This window comes from Arvicola amphibius, chromosome 8 (assembly GCF_903992535.2).
Source record: "Arvicola amphibius chromosome 8, mArvAmp1.2, whole genome shotgun sequence".
Lineage (NCBI taxonomy): Eukaryota > Metazoa > Chordata > Mammalia > Rodentia > Cricetidae > Arvicola > Arvicola amphibius.
Window position 1 is genome coordinate 78,130,313 of NC_052054.1, and position 12,076 is coordinate 78,142,388.

General features: G+C 52.9%; 1 protein-coding gene across 1 annotated transcript; it reads left to right on the forward strand.

Annotated features, from left to right (window-relative positions):
* Window positions 1-109: 109 nt before the first annotated feature.
* Sars2 (seryl-tRNA synthetase 2, mitochondrial) lies at window positions 110-11,471 on the forward strand. Its single transcript, XM_038340463.1, has 16 exons — window positions 110-412; window positions 2,437-2,532; window positions 4,308-4,337; window positions 5,312-5,452; window positions 5,531-5,585; window positions 6,006-6,069; window positions 6,318-6,423; window positions 7,011-7,058; window positions 7,237-7,345; window positions 7,533-7,578; window positions 7,661-7,748; window positions 7,835-7,944; window positions 9,552-9,645; window positions 9,736-9,828; window positions 9,909-9,974; window positions 10,428-11,471. The coding sequence occupies exons 1-16, from the start codon at window positions 146-148 to the stop codon at window positions 10,569-10,571; spliced, it is 1,557 nt and encodes a 518-aa protein (XP_038196391.1). The 5' UTR covers window positions 110-145; the 3' UTR covers window positions 10,572-11,471.
* Window positions 11,472-12,076: the final 605 nt, after the last annotated feature.

Here is a 12,076-nt window from a genome sequence, read left to right on the forward strand (position 1 = left end):
GGGACAAAGGTGACCATTGGACAAGGACACAGTCTATCTCGGTTCGATTTTCCTCATTGGAAGGGTTTCTGAAGCTTGGGCGGGAAATCTCTTTCCGCGTCTGATTGGCTCGTCCCGGTGAGTGACTCCTGGTTCCCAGTCCAAGATGGCTGCATCCATGGCACGGTTCTTGCGGCCTTTACTGGCTCGCCAGGGCCTCCGGTCCAAAGGACGCTGCGTGTGCAACCAGAACCCAAGGAGAAGCTTCGCTACAGAGAAACGAGTTCGGAACCTCCTGTATGAACACGCACGTGAGGGCTACAGCCAGCTTCCTCACTTGGACATGGAGTCGCTGTGCGCATGCCCAGAAGCAACCGCGCGCGCCCTGGAGCTCCGCAAGGGGGAGCTGCGGCCGGCAGACCTGCCTGCGATTGTGAGTGTGCCGGAGCCGGCTGCGGGAGCCGGCTGCTAGCTTTACCGAACTGGGTTTGCCCGAGGCTTTCCAGGAGTGGGAGGAACTACTTACTGGAATTTGGGTTCCTTCCCGAGTCAGGCAATGTCTTGTACGTGACGCCCACTTATGTGCCAGTGGTCCACTGAGAACTAAAGCCCCGAAGAACGTCATACATGCCTTCTGTGGCCTGCACGCACTTTTGCATGTATTTCGTAATTGGACCCTTAGAATCTCCTCTATTCCTGGAATTTAAATACCATTGTCCTCTGTGCTCAAACTTCATGCCAAGCTCGCCCTAAGGCCATAAAGAAAAATGAGGAGTGATGTTTGGGGATCATATTGGGGAGGGACTCTTGGAGGAGCTCTGCATCGTGCTCTAATAGAAAACTGATAAATAGGGTTAAATGAATAAAAAATTACCTGCTGAACAGATACTTAAGCAACACTTCTGATCCAGATGTTGAGACTGGATGCGAATAATAAAATCATCAGTGCTTGCATAATGGTACCTTATAGGGAACTGGAATTGGGGGCTGCCATGTCCGTGGTGAGTTCTGAGTGTAATGGACCAGTCAGGACATCCCAACTCCATCCTGAACACTTCCATCTTGGTCACTTTTCTGTTGCCGTGAGGAAACACTATGACCAAACCAGCTGAGGGAAGCCTTCTTTGGGGTTGGCAGGGGCAGAATGGCAGCGAATGGCAGAGTTGTAAACCGAGAGCTCACATCTTTAACCACCAGCATGAAGCAGAGAGCAAACTAGATGTAGGACGAGGCTTTAAGCTCTCAAACCTACCTCCAGTGACATAGTTCCTCCAGCAAGACCGCATCTCCTAAACCCCCACACATCACCAGCCACTGACCTGTGAGCCAAGGAGCCAGAGCCTGTGGGAGACATCTCTCCTTCAAACTACCAGACATTGTCAATTGACCTCGTTTAAATTTCTGTGGGCCAGGTGGCCCAGCCCATAGGGACACTTGCTGGCAAGCCTGACAACCTGAGTTCGATTCTCAGGTGGTAGGAGAAAACCAGCTCCTGAGAGAGTTGTCTTCTGATCTCCATACAGGGACAAACACAAGAAATTACTATAAATGTTTAATAATAATAATAATAATAATAATAATAATAACAATAATAGAATCTGCTAGGCGGTGGTGGCGCACACCTTTAATCCCAGCCCTTAGGAGGTAGAGGCAGGTGGATCGCAGTGAGTTTGAGGCTAGCCTGATCTACAAAGTAAGTTCCAGGCAATCAGAACTGTTACATAGAGAAACCCCATCTCGAAAAAAACAAAAAGAAAAATGAATAATAAAAGAATCTGTCTGCGCATAGTGGTTCACATTTTTAATCCCAGAACTCTGGGAGGCAGAGGCAGGTAGTCTCTCTTGAGTTTGAGACTAGCCTGGTCTACATACAAGTTCCAGGCTAGCCAGGGATACTTAAAGAAACCTCGTATTAAAAGAAGAAGAGCCAGGGGAGACGGCTTGGCAGGTAAAGGTACTTACTGCCAAACTGCCAACTTAAGCTCAGTCCCGGGGATCCACATAGTAGAAGGAGAGGACCAACGCCTATAAATTGTCTTCTGACTTCCATGCTGTAGCCACACACAAAATAGCCAAAATAAAAAAGAAAGGTTAATCAACTTTAAAGAGGTGACTTAGCCAGGCGTACTGGTGCTTGTATAGTCCCAGCACTCAGAGAAGGGACAGGATGGTTACAAGTTCAAGGCCACCCTTGACTGTATTTCAGTACACTGTCTCTCACAAAATCAAAAAGAAAAAAAGAGTTACATGTCCACGCTCGTTGCTTGGTTGGTCTGGATCACACCAGCAGAAGCGACTGCAAAGTGAGCTGGGAAATGTGTTGGTTCAGGGCAGCCGTGTGCCCACCTGGGCTTCTGGGAAGAGGCACTGAGGCTCACCTGCTGCCCTCCAGGGGCCAGTAACTGAGGCTTCAGCACAGTGGCCATTTCCCTTACCTCTTGCGGTGTCCTCCCACAGATCTCCACGTGGCAGGAGTTAAGGCAGCTGCGGGAGCAGATCCAGAGCCTGGAGGCAGAGAAGGAGGCTGTGGCGAAGGCAGTGCGAGCCCTGCTGGTGAGCATGGGGACTGCGTGGGCCAGGGCAGCCTGGAGGTGGCAAGGGTGCCTGGAAGGAACAGGAAATAGAGATAAAGGGACTTGAATCATATAGAGAATCGTTACTTAATAAAACAAGCCACCTAGGCCTGATACTCCTCAGCATCCCCAACTAGATTCTACTCCATGTGCCCAACTTCAGTACATAGATTGGACCCCATCCCTGTTCCAAGATGTCTACCACTGCGTCAGAGACAAAAAGTGAGCTTTTCTGCCTCAAGGTCCTTTCCAGGAGCAAAGAGGCCGCCCCTAAGTAGACTCCCTTCTTGTTGCCAGGGCTGACACCCACCCTCTCAACAGTCATGAGGACAGATAGAGTCACTGTTGCTAGGTTAAGGCCAGCCCACAGGGGGCCCACCTGTCCTGAACTGAAGGCTTCCTAGAGAGTCCTGGCTGGGGAGGAGAGAGCCTGGTTAGATAGACCTGAGCTTCCTAACCTTCCCCACTCAGCAGCCCCTTTCCCCAGAAATACTCATACTTGTTACATTTGATTTGTAATTAATTTCCATCATTAATTACCCAAAGTTTTTGCAGCCCTGCATTCCATTACAGCACCCCACATAGATGGCTGCTGCTAAAGTTTTTTGTAACCCCAACATTCAATTACAGTGCCCCATCTAGTGTCACAATCTGACACTTATAAAACTTGACAACCAGTAGCACTAGCACAGATGGCTTCATAGAAGTCACAGAGGGTATGATGGCACACAGCTGTAATCCCGGCACCTGGCAGGTGGAGGCCCAAGAGTTAGTATCATCCTTAGCTACTGCTTGTCACTGTACTGTTGCTGTGGAGAGACACCACGACCAAGGCAACCTTAAAGAAAGTATTTCATTGGGACTTGTTACAGTTTCGGAGCGTTGGTCCATTATCAGCATGGTGGGAAGCAGATAGCCATGGCGCTGGAGCGGTAGCTGAGAGCTGTGCATTGTGATATGCAGGAAGCAGGCAGAGAGCAAGAAACTAGGCCTGGTGGACAATTTTGATACCTCACAGTCCAACCGCAGTGACATACCTCCTTCTAATCCTTCCAAACAGTTCATCAGCTGGGACTAAGCAAATAAATGAGCCTATGGGGCCATTCTCTTTAAAATCACAACAGCTACATACCAAGTTCCAGGCCAGACTGCCTGTATGATTGTGCAAAAGGTCATTTAAACAAAAACAGAAGCCTGAGCCAGGGAGATGACCCAGCGGCTCTTGCAGAGGATCTAGGTTTGGTTCTCAGCACCCACATCAATAGGCTCACAGTCACCTATAACTGCAGCACCAGAAATTCTGAGGCCCCTTCCGGGCATCCACACATGCAGCATCATCACAGACACACAGAGACTCATAAATAAGAATTAAAGTAAAAACAGTAGGGCCAGGAATGTAGCTGACTGCTAGAATATTGTCTACAGTGGCAAAGCCCTAGGTTTAAATCCAGACGCACAAAGAAATAGCTATAGGAAATAAACACGTAATCTCATGTACAAGCCTCGTCTTCCCCCACAGAGCCCAGGAGGAGGGGGCAGTTACCTCACAGTGGTGGGTGTTATTACTGCTGTATTATGTTGCCACCTCATGGCTGTACTGATGGAGAAACTGAGGCAGAGTGGTGGAGGGACCCAGCCAGGCCCTGACTGAGAGATTCAGATGCCAGTCCTGTTTGAACTTGGCCCTCTTCTGTCTCTGCTCCAGATCCCCAAGTTCATTACCTAACCACCATCCCCTTCCCTCTTCTCCACCAGGCAAACCAAGACAATGAGCAAGTGCAGAAGGTACGCCTTAATGTCCGCGCCCTGACCAGGGAGGGCAGGGAGGGCTCCATGTGGTCACAGTTCTTCCACTGTCGTGACAGCACAATTCAGACAGGGTTAGGAGGTAAGATAAAAAGAGCAGCTTTTGTTGGTGCTGGAAAGGTGGCTCAGTGGTTAAGAGCACTGGCTGCTCTTCCAGAGGTCCTGAGTTCAATTCCCAGCACCCACATAGTGGCTGCAACCATTTATAATAGGATCTGATGCCCCCTCTGGCATGCAGAACACACATACATAAAACATAAATAATTTTTTTTTTTAAAAAAAATTGTTTTTCAAGACAGGCTTTCTCTGTAGCTTTGGAGCCTCTCCTGGAACTAGCTTTTGTAAACCAGGCTGGCCTCGAACTCACAGAGATCCACCTGTCTCTCCCTCCTGAGTGCTGGGATTAAAGGTGTGTGCTACCACTGCCCGGCATAAATAAATTTAAAAAAAAAAGAACAGCTTCCATTGGAGCTGGATAGATGACTCCATGGTCATGCATGTGTACTGCTCTTGCAGAAGACCCACACTTGTTCTAAGAGACATTAAAAACAAAAGCTGCCTGTCGCTTTGTAAAGATAAAGCTGACTTCAGGCACAGCTGGCACCAGCTGTTGGCTCCATATCCAGGTTTATTCTGAGCCCAGCTTTCTTCCTTTCTGGCAGAGGAAGTAAGTCAGAGCCGCGCACACCTTCCTCATAGCTCCCTCTGGAGTTCTCAGGCTGATTATGGGTAGCTCAGCTTGGCTCCTATCTCCTCACAGCCAAAGCAAGAGAAAGTTCCCATTGGCCAGGCCTGAACCCTGTTTGAATGAACTTGCCGATTGAGCAGAAATCCAGGTTGCTGGATGGAAAGAGATGGCAAGTGTCTCCGTAGTGTCCTGCCAGCAAGGATGAGCCAGGCTGGTGAAGGGATCCCTGACCCTCCCCAAAGCTAACCCTGTCTGCCATGTCCAGAACCCTCAATATCAGGGCCTCCGGGCCCGTGGCCGGGAAATCCGGAAGCAGCTCACACCACTGTACCCCAGAGAGACCCAGCTGGAGGAGCAGTTCTATCTGCAGGCACTGAGGCTGCCCAACCAGACCCACCCAGACACGGTAAAGGACATTCGAGCTGCAGGGGAAGCAGGGCATCCGAGCTGCTGCCTTCCCTCTGACATGCTCCTCTTCCTGCAGCCTGTTGGGGACGAGAGCCAGGCCAGAGTGCTCCGTGTGGTGGGAGACAAGCCAGGTGAGTTCCTCGGGTCTCAGGCTGGGGGTGGGGCATGGGTGGTCTTGCGTCAGGGTGGGGCTGGGGGTTGCAGCTGGAGCAGCCCACCTGACTTGGGCTGAAGCTGAGTCTCCTTACCCTCACTTGTGGGTAGCCCTCCCTGGCATGGTACAGCGTGCCTGGCTGGCCTTCTCCACTCTGTGGGGCTTTTCTTCCTAGCTCCTGTGTGTGTGTCTTCCTGTCTGCTCTCACCTGCCCCCCTCTCTCACCTCACTCATTTGTTTCCTTCCTTCCTTCCCCTCACCTCCCTCTCCATCTTCTCTCCTCTCTCCATTTTCTTCCCCCTTCCCCCATGTCCTTCCCTCCTCCTTGCTCTCTAATCCCCCTCTCTCCAATTAATCTTTCTTCTTTCTTACCCTGCTGTTTTTTACATACAACCAGTTTTCTCCTTCCGACCCCGAGGCCACCTGGAAATTGGCGAGAAACTCGACATTATCCGGCAGAAGTGAGCCCCCCACCCCACCCCAAGTCTCACCTCCCTCTTACCGCATCCCCCCACACTAACAGCTGGCAGCCAGCTCTGTCCTGCAGCCTTAGGGCACAAGGTGGAGTACCAGGGCTGGGCCTGCCCAAGATGAATATTTGATGCCAGGCCCGCCTAGCATCTGGGCCTCTGCCCCCTGGGCACGCGAGTCCTTTCCCCACCCACCTGGCCCATAGGCACTGCTGGTTTGTCTTCATGTCTGTCTCTAGGCGCCTGTCTCACGTGTCTGGCCACCGGTCCTATTACCTGCGCGGAGCTGGGGCCCTCTTACAGTATGGCCTGGTCAACTTTACCCTCAGCAAGCTTATCAGCAGGGTATGGCCTACCAGAGGACTGCCTGGACAGAGCGGCATTGGTACCAAGCTTAGAGGGATGAAGGATGTTCAAGGGGGCTAAGAATGTAGCTAAGTTAACTGGTGGAGCACTCGCCTGTCATGCAGAAGGCCCTGCTTCCATTCCCTGGGATACACACACACGCACGCACGCACGCACGCACGCACGCACGCACGCACTTTATCCAGCACTGGGGAAGCTGAGGCAGGAGGATCAAAGTTTCAAGACTGACCTTGGGCTACATAGGGAAACTCTGTCTCAAAATACACCCAAGAGGGCAGTTCGCATCTCTGTGTATTATCAACACGCTCATTTCCAAGTCCTCTGTGCTTGGTGTCCTGCCGTGGGGGGGACTGCAGATGGCTGGGCAGGCACGATCTCCTTCCTCAGGCCTCACGAGTGTCCTGCCGTGGGGGGGACTGCAGATGGCTGGGCAGGCACGATCTCCTTCCTCAGGCCTCACGAGTGTCCTGCCGTGGGGGGGACTGCAGATGGCGGGGCAGCCACAGTCTCCCCCCTCAGGCCTGCTCTTAGGTTTCTGTGCCTCACTTACCCCTCCCCTCTTGCAGGGCTTCACCCCCATGACGGTTCCAGACCTTCTGCGAGGAGCTGTGTTTGTGAGTATGGCCTGAATGCCATGCCCTCTCTGCCTGAGGAGACTGCCCTGGGCTGGGTCATGGAAGTCAGCCATAATGGGGGAAGAGGGAGCAATTCTGGAAGCTTCTAGAGGAACGGCTGGGGTGACTCCAGAACGGGGGAGGCCAAGGTTACCTGACCCCTGCGCCCGTCCTCCAGGAAGGCTGTGGAATGACACCAAATGCCAACCCATCCCAAATTTACAATATTGACCCCTCCCGCTTCGAAGATCTCAACTTGGCCGGGACAGCAGAGGTGGGGCTGGCAGGTGAGCATCTGCCTGGGTGGGAGGGGCACAGCTTCCTGCAGAGGACAGATCACAGCTCTGCAGCTAACACATGCTCCACAGTACAGTGGCTAGCCGTGTTCTCTGACCTGGGTTCTCTAAATCTCACTCCAGCTTCATGTGGAGATGGCAAGCCTGGCTAACCCGTTCTGCCTCTTTCTCCTTCCAGGGTACTTCATGGACCACTCTGTAGCTTTCAGGGACCTGCCAGTCAGGTGATGCCCAGTTTCTTTAACTCTAGACCCCGTTGGTAATATCTTCTGCCCTCTCTGACCCGGTCTCACATGTGCCTACTAGGATGGTCTGTGCTAGTACCTGCTACCGAGCGGAGACAGACACCGGGAAGGAGCCTTGGGGGCTATACCGAGTTCATCACTTCACTAAAGTGAGTGGCGCAGACCTAGCCGGCCATGCACAGGTTGCCACCACCACCCAGAACCTCCTGACCCGGTTGCTCCTGCTCTGTCCCAGGTGGAGATGTTTGGGGTGACAGCCCCTGGGCTAGAGCAGAGCTCACAGCTGCTGGATGAGTTCCTGTCCCTGCAGGTGGAGATCTTGACTGAGCTGGGCTTGCATTTCCGGTGCGGAGATGGGTGGGCCCGGTAGGGGTTGAGGAAGGGAGTGGGGCTGACTGGGCTGTCCTGCCACCTACTCCTTTGCCTCCTTTCCCCTGGGCGAGGCCTCTGGATGGCATAATCTTTGTCTGCGTTATCTTGCTTTATAGGAATTTGAAAAGCACGCCCAGTAAAGCTGTGCCCTGTCGCCCCTGGGGCAGCTCACCATCCCTAGAGTGAGGTCCAAAAGACCTAGTCCTGCAGAGTAAAGCAGAGGTGGGAAGGGAGGGACCAGATTTCACAAGGGCCACTCATCCTTTAGGGCTCACAGCTTCCCAGAGGGCTGAAGAAGGCCAGCTCTTCCCCAAGGGACTCATTGCGGAAAACAAAACAAAACATAAAAACCTGAGAGTATGCAGTCAGGTGGAGCGTCACACAGCTGTAATTGTAACACTTCTGAGGCTGTGGCCAGATTTTCATGAGTTCAAGACCAGCCTGAACTATAGAGGGGGATCCTGTCTCAAAATAACTAAGTAAATAAAACAGAAAGGGCTTATGTAGTGGCCCATACTTAAAATCCAAGTACTTGGAAGACTGAGACAGGAGGATTGCTCTGAGTTTGAGGCAACCCTGGACTACATGTGGCCCTATTTCAAAGAGAACAGAAAACGAGCTCAGAAAAGTGCCTACTCTGCAATCATGAGAATTTCATTTCTGACCCCAGCACCCATATAATAGCTGGGGGTGATGGCGTGTACGTAACCCCTGTGCTGCGGAGGCAGAGACAAGTGGATCCCAGAGCTCGCTGCCCAGCCTGTCCAGCGCAGCCAGTGAGCACATACAAATAGGGCCTAGAAGTACACACCTACCTAGAGTCCGGTCGCTTGTGATCAGGACCCTGTTCAAGGCCATTCTCAGCTACATAGTGAATCCTAGGCCAGCCTGGGCTACATGAGATGCTATCTCAAAAAACCATACCAAAGCTCTTTTCCATCTTCCTCTCGGAGAGGCAGCTTCGCTTCTGCCTCTCTTCCCCCTTCTCTGTTTCTTTCTTTCTCTCTCTCTCTCTCTCTTTCTCTCTCTCTCTCTCTCTCTCCCTCCCTCCCTCCCTCTCTCCCTTTCTCTCCCTCTCTCTCTCTCTCTCTCCCTCCCTCTCTCCCTCCCTCCCTCTTCCTCTCCTCTCCCTCTCTCCTTTAATAAAGCTTTATGCCAAAAAAAAAAAAAAAAAAAAAAAACCAAGAACTCCAAAACTGGAGATGCTGTTCTAGACCATAACAGTGGTTGGGTGAGTAGCCCATAGACCGCTATATGGCTGTCCTTCCATACCCTCTGGGTACCACCACCTCCCCAGTGCCAGGTCTCTTCCTCCTGTCTTCCCCTCCCCCCACCATACAGGGTTTCTCTATATAACAGTCTTAGCTGTCGTTCTGTAGACCAGGCTGACCTTGAGCTCACAGAGATCCACCTGCCTCTGCCTCCCAAGTGCTGGGGTTAAAGGTGTGCGCCACCACCACCTGGCCTCTGTGTCCTTATCCCTTTCTCTCCTTTTTGGCCTCCACATTCTTGTCCTCTCCCACTGAGCATCCTTTACCCTGGCCCAATGACCTCTACCCTGTTTCTGACTTTGACCTCAGAGTGCTGGACATGCCCACCCAGGAACTGGGTCTCCCTGCTTACCGCAAGTTCGACATTGAGGCCTGGATGCCTGGCCGAGGCCGATATGGAGAGGTGAAAGCCCTGGCTTAGTGGGAATGTGTGGTAAGACACTGGAAGGTGGGCCTGTCCCCCAAGACAGCCTCTCAATCACCCCTGCTCCAGGTCACCAGTGCCTCCAACTGCACAGACTTCCAGAGCCGCCGTCTGTATATCATGTTTGAGACGGAGACTGGGGAGCTGCAGTTTGCACACACGGTGAGGCCCACACTGCATCTCCACTTCCCCATCCTCTGTAGCACCGACAGAGCCTGGTCCTGAGCACACCCTTCTTCCAGGTGAATGCCACAGCTTGTGCTGTTCCCCGAGTCCTCATTGCCCTCCTGGAGAGCAATCAGCAAAAGGTGAGAAATCCCCAAGCCAGGAATCTCAAGCTTGACAAAAGGACTGCAGGTTCAAGGCCTGTCTGGGAATCTTTGTTATCTCAAGTGTAAAAGTAAAAAAAGGCTGGGGGTGTGGCTCAGTGGTAGAGCCCCTGCCTAGAATCCCCCAGTGAGGGGCTGGGGTGTGGCTCAGTGGTAGAGCCCCTGCCTAGAATCCCCCAGTGAGGGGCTGGGGTGTGGCTCAGTGGTAGAGCCCCTGTGTAGACTCTCCACCCCACACACACCCCCCCGCCGCCGCCCAGTGAGGGCCTGGGGGCATGGCTCAGTGGTTAAGAGTTTGCTTGGCATGGGGGAGATCCTGGGTTCAACTGGCAGTACTGGAAAGAGAAGGAAGTGTGAGAGTTTGAGACTTCCACCAGCAGCAGAGAGGACAGTTGGGGGAAGAGTAGCATCCTGATACTGCCCTGTCCACAGGATGGTTCCGTCCTCGTGCCTGCTGTCCTCCAGCCCTACCTAGGCACTGACCGGATCACAGCCCCCACCCATGTGCCTCTCCAGTACATCGGCCCCAACCAACCCCAGAAGCCCAGGCTCCCCGGCCAGCCTGCTGCCAGCTGACAACTGTCTGCCCTGGAAGTTGGCACTCTAGAGGCCCCAGACACTTAGAACCTCTACCCTCCCCTCCTGAACTCCTGGGTGTACCTCTGTTCCTTCCCTGCCACTGAATTATTGTCAGTGACCCCTACTGTCACTGGGCTGTCAGCCAGAGGCATGTCTCAGCCGTGGTAGGACAAAGGAGATCTGGAGAGAGCCATAGCATGCCATCCCGTCTTCCTCCTTCCTGCCTTGGTGCCGAGCAGGGGACCCACAATAAATGGTCACAGATCAAAGTCTTCTGGATCTGTGAGCGAGAGAGGTGCTAGGTGACTGCTTCCATGCCACGTCATTCAAGTGCCCGTGGCTGCCTGCAAGGCTCAAGCTGGGTGACTTGAGGATCCCCAGGGGACCCGAAAGGAAGCCAAGGCCTCCCTTCCTCTGGGACGAAAAAGCAGTCATTCTTAGCTGGCTCCCTCAAACTGAGCCAGCTTTATCCTTATCCTTTGGCCAATGGTCCCCAACTGCTGTATTGTCCAGAGTGTCACCTCCTTCGCACACACCTCGCCCCTCCACAGGCACTCCAGGCCCCTTTCCTGCACGGCCAGCTCCTCTGCTGGTGGATTTCGCTCAGCACCTTGAGCAGCTCCAGCCACCCTTTGGACTGTCCTTGGCGTTTTTTCCACCCCCAGTGGGTTATCAAACCTGTGGCTTCACCTTCAGAATGTTCCAGGACTGTGCTGTTTGCCCTCTCCTTCCTTCTTCCTAGACCCTATTCTTCAACTGGCCACTTTGTCTCCCACCTGGATAGTTACGAAAAACTCCTTGTCTCTGCTCCCTGCAAGCATGGAGTTTGGGCGTGACCGTCCGCTGCCCAGAGTCCTGTGGCTCTGTCAGAGTAAAAGGCAACAGTGCCACGACGTCTTCCGCCTTCCTCTGCACGTCACTGTCGCATGTTCTCTTCTGCATAGGGTGTATCTGCAAGTGTTGACTGTCCGGCTTCTCACCTGTCAGCTCCAGCGGGGCTGGGACATAAGAGTTGGCATACAGTGCAGGTTACTGGGGGAATCTACTGCGGCTCAGCTGGCAGAGTGCTTGCCTGGCATGCACAAAGCCCTGGGCTCGATTCCCTAGCTTAGAAACACTGGGCATTTTAGTATGTGTCTGTAATCCCAGCATTTGGGAGGCAGAGGCAGGTGGGTTTCTGTAAGCCAAACCTGGTATGCATAAATTCAAGGCAGCCTGGTCCTGTCTCAAAATATAAACTATGGGACTCTGGTATGGTGGCATCCATCTCTGGCCCCGGCATGGGGGATGCTGAGGCAGGAAGATCAGGAATTAAAGGCTTGCCAGCTGTGGTATTGCCTGTCTTTAATGTTAGCACCTGGGAGATAGACAGGTGGATCTCTGAATTTGAGGCTAGCCTGGTCTACATAGCAAGTTCCCTGTCAGCTAGGGCTACACAGGGAGATCCTGTCTTAAAATGATCTGAGCCAAAGCCGGGCGGTGGTGGTGCATGCCTTTAATCC

Coding starts and splice junctions, on each gene's coding strand:
- Sars2 (XM_038340463.1), top strand. CDS start 146: ATGGCTGCATCCATGGCACGGTTCTTGCGGCCTTTACTGGCTCGCCAG. Junction 5,586..6,005: donor TGTGGTGGGAGACAAGCCAG/GTGAGTTCCTCG, acceptor ACATACAACCAG/TTTTCTCCTTCCGACCCCGA. Junction 7,749..7,834: donor GAGTTCATCACTTCACTAAA/GTGAGTGGCGCA, acceptor GCTCTGTCCCAG/GTGGAGATGTTTGGGGTGAC.